The 11,293-nt window shown below is 56.6% G+C and overlaps 1 protein-coding gene across 1 annotated transcript in view; it reads left to right on the top strand.

Annotated features, from left to right (window-relative positions):
• The window catches only part of Myo18b (myosin XVIIIB), a 320,748-nt gene that overhangs the window by 107,536 nt on the left and 201,919 nt on the right, over positions 1–11,293 (top strand). Inside the window, exon 19 of the mRNA XM_048784886.1 lies at positions 9,720–9,881. Coding sequence (XP_048640843.1) covers positions 9,720–9,881 — 162 coding nt within the window. The remainder of the gene's footprint in view (positions 1–9,719; positions 9,882–11,293) is intronic.

The raw sequence follows: 11,293 nt of genomic DNA, 5'->3' as shown, positions 1-11,293 counted from the left end.
GGGGGGGGAGGGCCGGGGGAAGGGGACACTCCTGGAAGATGAGGACAAGGAAGGAGAGGAGTGGGGTCTCCTGGTCCCCTGCTTTGTTGGTACCGTGTGTCACTAATTACCAGATGTGAAGTCCATTCCCACACAGGTCTGGTCACTTTGAGTAGCAGGGCTTGGGCTTGCTGACCGTGACCTTGGGCACATCCCTGGCCTCTTCAGAGCTTGGTTTCCCTCCCAGCCCCTGCCAGGGAAGTACAAACCCGCGTGGGCCGTCCACTCCCACACTGGACATACCTGGGGGGCCCACACCCCGGGATCCTGGCTCCTCCCCTCCTACTGACTGATGGACTTATCATGGGGAGTGGGCCCAGGTGCCCAGCGGATGGTTCTGGTGCCACTCAAACGGGCGTCCTTCCCCTGGTGTGAGGCTGCTCGCTGCCTGGTAATGTGGCACGTGGCTCATCAACTTTGTCACGAATGGGGGACATGTTACCAGGGTGTGGATCCTTCAAGGATCTGATTAGGCCACTGGCACTTTCCCACGTCGTCTAAGGTGAGAACAGAGGTCTCTAAGCCAGAGAGACCCCCCTCCCCCTCCCCCAGCTGCCGCAAAGCAAGTCAGGCCTCTGGCTGTCTCTGCGCGGCCATTACAAGACAGCCCTCTGGGTGCTGGGGTGCCTGGCCCTCAGTGGAGGGGCACACGGCATGGCCCACCTTAAGCAGATGGCTAGCTGCGGTGGTGTATGGTGTGTCTCATATTTAGAACTAGTGGCATCGAATGCTTTGAAAGATGGTGGAAGGTTTTTTGACAAGCCCAGGGCTTCCTGAGTGCTGCCCGATTTAACCCCCTCTGTTTACCCATGGTTCATTCAAAACACAGAGAGGGAAGGCAACTTGCTCAAGGACACACAGCTTTGTAGTAACCGCTTAGACCAGTCCCTGCCTTGGAGACTGGCGTTCAGGGAGCAGCCTGGGGCTCCCCAAGGTAGAGCTAATGACCCAATCTCCATCCCCAAAAGCTTTTCCATGCTCCAAGATTTGAAAGGAAGAATTTAATCTCAGTTCTTGTTTGAATGGGGGCAATAGAAATGAATCATAGGACACAAGCACAGTCCTGGACATCAGGGCAGGTCTCACTCTCGGGAATTTATCCCTACCCATGACGCCTGAGCACTCTCAGCTGCTCCTGGGGTGCTGATGGGGCTGAGGTTCCTCGCCATGGCGGACAGCCAGCAGGGTGAGCTGCTGAGACGGACACCTGCTCCGCCGCGGATCCTTAGTCCCATTTTACAGATCAGGCCATGGGATTTGGAGGCTTTGGAACCCGAGTTTGTGTTGAAAGAAATGAAAGTGGGACTCAGAGGTGTCTGCTGGGACGGAACTTTCCGTCCGCTTATGAGTGGTGCAGGTGAGGGTAACGGGTGGGGCAGTGTCACTCAGGAGGAGGAGAGCAGAGCCGGTCACGCTCTGCACTGGTCACTGAGGAGGGGGTCCTGCCCTGCTGTACGGGGCAGGAAGAGGATCAGAGAGGGCTACGGCTTGCTTTTCCTCTTTTCTGTTCACAGTGACTGGCTTTTTCTCACGTCTTTCTATGTCACACTCATTTGTCACTCAAAGCAAAGATGATGTTGTCCCCTTTCCCATAATGCTCCTCTGCCCTGGACAAGACCACTCTAGACCACCTTGGCACCAGAGGGATTTGGGGCTGGATGCGTTCTCTGGGGCAGTGTATGTGTGCAGGGTGTTCAGGGGCATCCTGGGTCTTGACCCATGAGGGGCCAAACACTTCTGTCCACTTGGGACAACCAGGAATGTCTCAGGGCCCTTGCCAGATGTTCACTGGCAAAACCCACTGGTGAAAATCTCTGTCCAGTCCAGTTCTGCCCAATAGCACTTTCTAGAAACCTCCTTGCCTGTGCTAACACGGTATCCACTCATCCCACTTGGCTATTGGAAACTTGAAATGTGGCTCATACAACAGAGAAGCTGATTCTTAAATTTAATTTAAATTAATATAAACATAACGAGTCTCTCATGGGCTAGCGGCTACCATATCAATATAAATGAAAACATCAGATCTTCACGGGAAACCCAAATCCTAAAAGCAGCCAGGGCAGCCTTCCAGCCAAAGTCTGACCAGCTTCTCACTTCCTTGTGGTGGAAGAAACACCAGCCTGGAAATAGCAGATACTCGGTACAGGTGTCCCCTGACCAGTGCCACGCCTGGGGCAGACATCACTAGTCCATCACAGCAGCTTCCCTGCTGGATCGAGACATAGCCTAGGATCTTCTCCGTCTGACACTGCAGACAGCCCCGACTACCAGTCAGTCAAGCTGATGTGCATGGGAAGCCCTAGTGGCCAATGGCTCGGTTCATCAAGGAGCATGAGGCCATCCGAGGTCAGCAGGGCAACTACAGATAGGGAGAGGCGAGAGCCAACGTGCTGGGGGAGGCTGTTTTCTGGGTAATTTTCTTAAGAAATACCTACTCTATAACTTGGGATTGGGGGTTATTGGCTTTGCCACAGGTGTGCAAAGCATTTGGAAGTTCAGTCAACCTGGGACTTAATCAACCTGCTGCCAAAGGACACTTTAATGAAGTCATAATGGCCCCAGGCCTGAGGAGCGCCCCGCACTCAGGCCACCTGGTGAAGTGCTCACAGACCCTTTTTGTCATGGTCTGGCTCTTTGGCCATTGGCCAGGCCTGAGTGAGCTGGGTGGAGTCACTTTGTCTACGTGACCGGAGCGTGGCAAACAGGCCTTGTGCCTCCCCCCAGGCCCGCCCAGGGCAGACATTGACAATCAGCCCCAGCTCTCTACCGCCATGGGGTGGGACAAGGGCTTAGAGTCGGTCCCAAAGAACCGCGTCTACCAGTGCTGATGTGGGAGTTGAGGTCTCCTTGCCCCTGGCTGTGACCAACTAGGTCCTCCCAGAAAATAGCACCTTCAGTGCGTTGGGAGCCTGTGTCATAGGAGCTCCTCGGGGACATGTGTTGGGTTAGAGAACAGCAGAGCCCCTGGGGCGCCCAGAGGCTGGCCGTGGTGGGAAGGAAGAGAGGGACCTCAGGGGGCCTCGCGGTGGGGGATGGAGGAGCACAGCTTGGCTCAGACTGGAGCCCACGGGGAGGGAGCGGGGGAGGTGGGTGCCTCTCCTGGCCTCCTCCTCCTGGGCGCGGGGCCCCTGCAGGGTGCAGAGGGATGGCTCCAGCGGGGCATCAAAGGAGCGCACAGGAGGGCACCTAATGGCATCCACGCGGAAGCAGGCTGTGATGCAGCCTTCGAGGCCAGGGACAGCAAGGGACAGCCCGCCGGCCCATGCCACTCTCCCCCTGGTGTAGAAATCAGGTTGCGCCCATTCACAAGCCCGCTCATTCCCACACCGGGCAGAGCTGCTCTCGAGCTACAAGGGCCAACAGAGCACTTGTGGCCCACGCGCTCCCAGCCCTCGGTGCTCCAGAGGGCCACCATCTGGCCCTTTGCACACAAAAAATTGCTGAGCCTCCCTTAAGGGACAGAGCAGCACCCTGGGGTTGTACTAGGAGGAGCTGCTTGGAGGGACGGGGGAGTGGAGAGGGCTGCCCGGAGTGGCCTTTGGTGGAGAGGGGCTGTCCACCCGTGGCCGCCCCCCAGGGGAGAGCTGGGCTACGTCCCTGTGGTCCCCTGTGATGCAGGGTTCCATTAGTTGAACCAGTTAGGGGGACAGCAAGGGTGGCGCAGGGAGGACCCACGTAGGCCAACCCTGCAGGCGCAGGGCAGGACGGGACGACGGATGGTGCATCCCGTAAAACGAAGGGCCAGGGGCTCAAGGGGGCGCCTGCAAGCCCCCGGCATCCTCTCTGCTCGGTGTGCCTGGCTTAGTCCTGTGGGACTTCCAGAGAGAGCAGGGCTCAGGCAGCCCCCGCACCTGGGCGGCGCATCTCCCCCTGTGCCCAAGGCCCCCGTGGGCAGGACGGGATTCCAAGCCGAGATGGAAAGGACAGAGGATAGACAGTGACCTCCCCTAAGTGTCTGGCGGATTGAGTGCAGGGACAAGGACAGATGGTGGAGGAGGGTGGTGTGGACTGCTGCGTGCAGGGACAAGTGGAAGGTGAGCTGGGAGACCAGCCTGCTGCAGTGGCCGAGGCACAGCCTCTGAAGTCAGACCATCTGTGTCCCAGAAGTAGCCCCACCTCCTCCTGGTTGTGTCCCCTCCCTCTACCTGTGTGTCCTGGGATGGGGTAACTTGCGGACATCATCCCCTCCTGTTCCCAGCACACAGAATGCCCGGGGGCCACTGTGATCCCTGGCTCTTCTTTCCTTACCTCCTCCCTTTCACGTGGTGGGGGGACAAGGACCTCAGAGTGGTGGCCAAGGAACAGGGATTGAGGCTTCTGGGTCCTCTCCCCTCCTCCTTGAGGCCTTGAGTGAGTTGACCTCGCTGATCCCTGGCTGACCCACCTGCAGTACCAGTGCGGCCATCAATAACCAAACAGGTGCAAAGTAAGTGCCCGCAATGCCTCCCGGCATCCCGCCCCCTCGATGCATTACCCCCCTGAGCCACCTCTCAGGGTCCCACTTCTTGCCACTGGATAGAGGGCTCCTGTGAACCCTCAGCCTGGCCCCACCAGCTTGGTGGTCTCTTACATGGCTGATGTGGAGCTGTGACAGGGACTTGGCCTCCACCCAGGGAGTCAGATGCATCTGGAGGCAGCTCTCTCCTCAACCTTCTTGCTGGGTGACCCAGGCAAGGGCCTTAGCCTCTCTGAGCTGCTGTGTGCTCTATGGGAATAATGCCAACCTTGTGGCACCGTAGTGAGGATAAATGGCCAAGAGAGCTTAATGTAGTTAGATTCTAGGTTCAGTGGGAATTTCAGGGTTCTGGGGCAGGTTAGGGGTCAGGAGGTATCTTGGTTCTCCCTAAGTGTCAGAGAGTCCCTGGGTGCTGGGGCCTGGGCTGGGGTCTCTGGGTCACAGTCATCATAAGTGGAAATGAAAAGATGATGGAGAGAAGTTACCAGGGACTCCTGCTTCAAATGTGTCCCCATTTCACAGCTGAACAATCCGAGGCTCCGAGAGCTTCCCAGGGTCTCCCAGGAGGTAAACCAGGGCCATGATCCTGTGTCCCCTGTGTGAACACAGCACCGTGGGATGTCAGAAACCCCTCCCAGCCAAGGCCCTAGTCATTCATTCATCCACTCACTCATCCATTTAACAAGTATTTTATCAAGTAAAAAAAGTGAAGACAGAAATTCTGACTCTGAAGGGGAGAGGGGTGGGATGGGAGGCTATGCTCCAATTTAAATGGAGGGTTATAGGTTTATGAGATGTGCAGAACAAAAAGCATTTAAGGCAGAAGGAACAGCATATGCAAAGGCCCTGAGGTGCAAATCTGCCTGGAAGGGTGTACTCAGAGGGTTCCATCCTGGAGGATGGACAAGGATGGTTGTTTGGACAGGGGAGTTTCTTTTTCCTTTGGAGGGGCTGTACTGGGGATTGAGCTCAGGGGCACTCCACCACTGAGCCACACCCCAGCCCTAGTTTGTATTTTATTTAGAGTCAGGGTCTCACTGAGCTGCTTATCTCCTCACTTTTGCTGAGGCTGGCTTTGAACTCGCCATCCTCCTACCTCAGCCTCCTGATCAGCTGGGATGACAGGTGTTTGCCACCCTGCCAGGCAGAACAGGTGGTCTTAAGGGGCCCTATGGGTCACCACAAAGACTTGGGCACTTATTTATGGGACAGGTGCAGACAGTGGCCTTGTGGGGCTGGAGTTGGGGGCAGCAGGTCTGCCTGGAGGGCCGCCCAGAGGTTCAGATCGGCATGGACACATGGAGAATGGTCTCCAGCCATCTCTAGCCTCGAGGCAGTGCCAGCCTCCCTCACCCCCACGGGAGGCTGAGACCTTCAGTGAGAATTCCACGTCCGCGTCCTCCTCCTGGCCTTGAGACGGCAGCTGGCGAGGCCGGCGGGGGCTGCAGGCTGGAAGGGCCCGTGGTGATAAGGCCACTTGCTTAAATTACAGCTGGGCGAAGCCTGTGCGCGCTGGCTCCGGGCCCTGGGTCAGTGGGGCTGGCGGGGAGCCGGGGGCGGCCCAGGGAGCCCGGTGCCCTGTGGGAACCGGCTTAGTGACCCGTGCAGGGGCGGCCGCAGCCTCCACCAGGGCAGGACTCCCCCTGGAGCCTCTGCTGGGGGTGACTCTTGGCGGCTAGTGGGCCTGGCTGAAGGGGAGGGGACGGAGCCAGCACAGCCACGTCACCCACACGTCAGGCCTATTCATAACCTGGCTCCGGCCGCAGGCGGTGGCCTGTGAGTCACTGGGGGCTTCTCCAGTGTCCCCCGAGGGACAGGCGGGGACACGCCTTTTGCCTCCTCCTCCCACCCTGCGGCCTCATCCTGCAGCTTCCCGCTGGGGGCTCGGCTGTGTCCCCTGGGCTGTCTGCGCTCCGATGTGTTGGGGTCTCGCCCTTGGGCATGGCCCTGGTCACCGCTGAGATGTCCCCACGAGGCCGCGGCGGAGGCAGGATGGACTCTGCCAGGGACCGGGGCTGGCGGCCCGTGGGCAGCCGCTCCTCGGGTCAAAGCCCCGTTTTGTGGGAGGTGCCAACTTCAGGGGTGTCAACTGCTCCCGTGAGCGACGTCGAGCTACCAAGGGGCACCGCCGACCTCGGGGGCCGGAGAGAGCGCGCTGGGAGCTCTCGCGAGAGGACGCGGTGCTCGCGGGGCAGCTGGGCGGGGCCCCGGGCTCCGCCCCCACCTGCTGCAGCCCCTGAGCCGTCAGTCAGCGCCTGGGAGAGGTGGGTCAGTGTGGCTGTGACAGCTGGGGACGGCAAGGCATCCTCCAGGAAGAGCAGCGAGGGGTCCAGGAGGACTCAAGGCACCGCCACGAAGGCCGTGGGGCACTTCCCCCGGTTGGTCTTTCATGTGGAGGGCTTGGTTATTTGCCCATTGTGGACGGTTTTCTGTTTTTTTGGTACCAGGGGCTGAAACCAGGGGGGCTTTTCCACTGAGCCACACCCCCAGCCCTCTTTAAAAAACAAACAAACAAAAATTTTGAGAAAGGGTCCTGCTCCGTTGCTTAGGGCCTTCATAAGTTGCTGAGGCTGGCTTTAAACTTGTGATCCTCCTGCCTCAGTCTCCCAAGTCGCTGGGAGGACAGGCGTGTGCCACTGGGTCCTGCCATTTTGGACAGTTTTCATGTACATAATGTTATACTCTGATATTGCAGTCCATTTTCCATTACTATAATAAAAAATCTGAGGTTGGTTAACGTAGGAAGGAAAGAGGCTTATTTACTCAAAGTTTGGGATGCTCAAGGGCATGATGCTGGCACTAGCTTGACTCCGCTGAGGACCACATGGTGGATGGTATCACAATGGGGGAGGGAAGCCAGAGAAAGGGGAGAGGCCAGGCTTGCAATCCATCCTCTGGCAAGAACTACCCAGGGTCTAGGAGAACTACCTAATCCGTTCTAAGGGCACGCCTCCCATGACCCAACCACCTCCCACCAAGCTCTGCCTCCTAAAGGTCCCCTATCTCAACACAGCCAGGCCTCGAACAGGAACCCTTGGGGACACACTTAAACCCTACCCAACCAGGGCATCTGCCTTCTTCACTGTACAAGCTAAGGTGAGCGCCCCTCACTGTGACCCCACAAAGCTTCCCCCACACACGGGAGGTCAGTAGGAAACCGGATAACCACTTTGGAAAAGAGCTCGACAGTTTCTTGGAAAAACATCAAACACAAATTCGCCGTGGAATCCATGGAATTCCACTCCTGGGAATCTCCAAGAGAAATGAAAACACATGTGTGGAACTGTTCGTCGTGACATTATTTAAGACACCCAAAGTGAAAACAGCCCAAATAAATACCCAGCAACTGGTGGTCTTTGCATGCCATGGAGCCGCCTCCCAGTAGAGAGGAAGGGAGCCCTGAGGGCAGGATAAGGGAGAGCCAGTGCTGTGTCCTTCCACTGAGAGCAAATACAGGACAGAAGGAGATGGAGGGTCTCCGGGGCTCGGCGTAAACAGCTAGTGACTGTAAGTGGGCATGAGCGTTGTTTATGGCGTGGTGAGAATGTTCTAGAGCTAGATGGTGGTGTGAGCCGCACAACTGTAGATTTATTACAGCTCATCTAAATTCCCCGGGGACGTGGCTCAGTGGTATAGCAGGTGCAGGGCCCGGGGGTTCACCCCCCACCCCACCTCCATCGCCATAAAGGGGAAAAAGGCATTGAATTGTACATTGTGAATATAGCAGATAAAGTAAATCTCAATAAAGCTGCTTTAAATCCCATGTTATGTATAATCAGAATGAAGCAATTAATAAAATTGAAAAACACATGTCAAAAAGAACAACTGCTGGGTGTGGTGGCGCACACCTGTCACCCCAGCAGCTGGGGAGGCTGAGGCAGGAGGATCGAGATCACGAGGTCAAAGCCAGCCTCAGCAACGGTGAGGTGCTAAGCAACTCAGTGAGACCCTGTCTCTAAATAAAATACAAAATAGGGCTGGGACATGGCTCAGTGGTTAAACGCCCCTGGTTCAATCAATCCCCAGTACAAAAAAAAAAAAAAAAAATTGGGGATGTCCTTGATGGTATTTGACATCCTCTGGCTGCCCACACTGTTATCTTTCTCAATGATGTAAACATCACAGTGATGAACATTCCTGGTTTCAGATGACTTCCTCCAAGTTCTTTAGAGAATAGAGCTTTTGGGGGCCAAAACAATGAATATTTTTAAGGGTCTCAATTGGATGATTAAATCCTTTCCCCAAAGCCAGGGGCCAGCTGCGAGCTATGGATCCTGCCCCAATTGCGTGATCAAAGTACACAACCAGACACCCCTTCAAAAAAGAAACCCCACTGTCCATGGTGCGAGGCTCCTTTGAGGGAACAGTGGGCGTGTGGAAGGGTCGGGGCCCTCGTGGTGTTTTATTTATCTTTTGAAATTGAGATAATTTACATACAGGAACATGTCCAGTCTGTGAGGAGTGTGTGTGTGTGGTGTGTGTGTATGTGTGTGGTGTGATGTGTATGGTCTGTGTGTGGTATGTGAGTACGTGTGCTGTGTATGTGTGGTGTGTGTGGTGTGTGTGTGTGGTGTGTGTGTGTTGTGTGTATGGTGTGTGTGTGTGGTATGTGTGATGTGTGGTATGTGTGTGAAGTGTGGTGTGTGTGTGTGTGGTGTGGTGTGTGTGTGTGTGTGGTGTGTGTGTGGTGTGTGTGTGTACGTGTGGCTGGGACCAGACCCAGGGCCTCACTCAGGTTAGGCAAGGGCTCTACACTGAGCCCAGTCCTCAGCCTAAGGGGCCAATCTTCGTCGCAGAGTGGCATGAGCTTTCCGTATGAGGTGATTCAGAAATCATTACTCAGACTTCCAGCACCTGGAAAGTCCCCTGGAGCCCGGTTCCTGAAGTTTTATCAATAAAATTGTCATTGAAAACATTCAGAGGGGACTCAGTCCTGCAGGTCTTCTCTCGAAAGCTGCTGAGATGCATGTGGAAAATTGTGTATTTTTCCTGACTGTGTAAAGTTCAAGTGTGGAGCCGAGAGGAAGAGGGTGCAGGGTGCTGTGCACTCCATGGCCAGTGGCCTCCTTGCTGACAGTATTCCTGGCAGGAGTGAAGGGCGGTAGCTGTCCCTGCTTGTCCCATCCCCATCTAGTCGTGATTTATGGCATTGGTGGCAGTGGGGTGGGACTGTGCCCAGGTCTAACCATCTCTCTCTTCTCTCCCGCTGTGTCTGTGCCAGGCCTGTGTCCACCCATCTCATGTGCTACGTGTGTCCCTAGAGCCTCATTCCGTGCTGTCTGGCGGGAGCGCCATCTCGGCTCACCAGCTCAACGCCTCACCACCCCAGCAGGGCTGCCTCAGCATGGCCATCTCATCACGCCTCGCCTTGTGGGAGCAGAAGGAAAGTGGTGGCCGGGGCTGGGACTGGGGCTTCAGGGGCCAACTCTAGTCCTGGAGGACAAATCTGAGTGGCCCAAGCCAGCCCTTCCCTCCTCGGGTGGGGGGGGGGTCACATCCAGTTCCGCCTGTGACACATCCATCCTGCTTCCCATCACCGCCCAGCCAGCTTGCTTAGCCAAGGCCTTCCTGACCCAGCGGGGCATTAGGGCCCTGCCCTTGGCTCCTCTCAGGGCTGCCTGTCCACCCTGTTCCTTGGGGGAGGCCGGGCAGCCAGGGTGACCAGCTGTCCACCTCACTCCCTTGTGTCCTGATGAGCCCTGGGGCAGGGGAGTGGGAGGAGCAGGGTGTCGGGGGGGCAGAGACAGACCATGGCCCCCGCCTCGTCACCATGGAGAACTGGACACGACTCCCTTCTAGTTAGTTCTTTCTTCTCTGTGGCTGCTTCCCCAGGTCTCAGGAAGGGCCCTCCCGCGCTTGGGATCCGACCATGGGGGCAGACGGGAGGTGGGGCAGAGGCCTCCTCTGCTGCCTGCTGGCTGTCCCCTGCCTGCAGTCTGACCTGGCCGTAGCTCAAGGAGCGTGTGAGGGACAGCAGAGGTGGACGCTAGGATTGGGCTCACCTCCTCACATCGAGTGGGTCCTGGTTGCATCCAGAGGGACAGAGGAAGAGTGGGGTGGGTGGGACCCCAGCTTGCCTGCCCGCGATCTGGGCACAGAGGACCTTGATGACGAGTTTATTTTAGGCCAGTGTGTGGCTCCTCCGTAGAAAGCGCTGCTGATTTTTTTCTTTCTTGTGGGAGTGACAGTGAAGAGGATTAAAGACACACCCCAGCTGGCCACAGCGAGTTCCAGGTCTCAGCCCCCAAGGTCACTGTGGCCAGCAGGGAATCTCAGCTACAAGCGCGTCCAGCCGGCTCTGGTCTGGCTCCATTTCTAGGGCAAAATCGCTGGTGTCCAGGTGACCATTTTAGGACCCAGTGCTGGGGAGTCCCTGGCTGCCTGGGTCCTGGTCTAAGGACCACCAAGCAGGCAGAGAGGTCAGTGCAGAGGGCTGCAGCCTCAGGGTTGGGTCCTTGCACAGGGCTCCTGAGAGTCCACAGGAACTAGGTATAGACCCTTGCAGTCATGGAAGTCTGCAGATAATCCGGTCCGTTATATAAAACGGTGTCATATCTGCAGATAACGTCCTGCATAGTTAAAGCAAACGCTGTTATACTGCTGGGCGCAGCTGTGCATGCCTGTGATCCTACCGGTTGGGGAGGCTGAGGCAGGAGGATCTCAAGTTCAAGGCCAGCTTCAGCAATTTAGCAAAGCCCTAAACAACTCAGTAAGACTATCTCAAAATTAAAAATAAAAGGGGGCTGGGAGTGTACTCAGTGATTATGCGCCTGGGTTCACTCTCTGGTACCCCAC

This window comes from Marmota marmota, unplaced genomic scaffold, assembly GCF_001458135.2.
Source record: "Marmota marmota marmota unplaced genomic scaffold, marMar, whole genome shotgun sequence".
Classification (NCBI taxonomy): domain Eukaryota; kingdom Metazoa; phylum Chordata; class Mammalia; order Rodentia; family Sciuridae; genus Marmota; species Marmota marmota.
The sequence above is the reverse complement of the archived record's forward strand: the minus strand, read 5'-3'. Positions and strand labels throughout refer to the sequence as shown.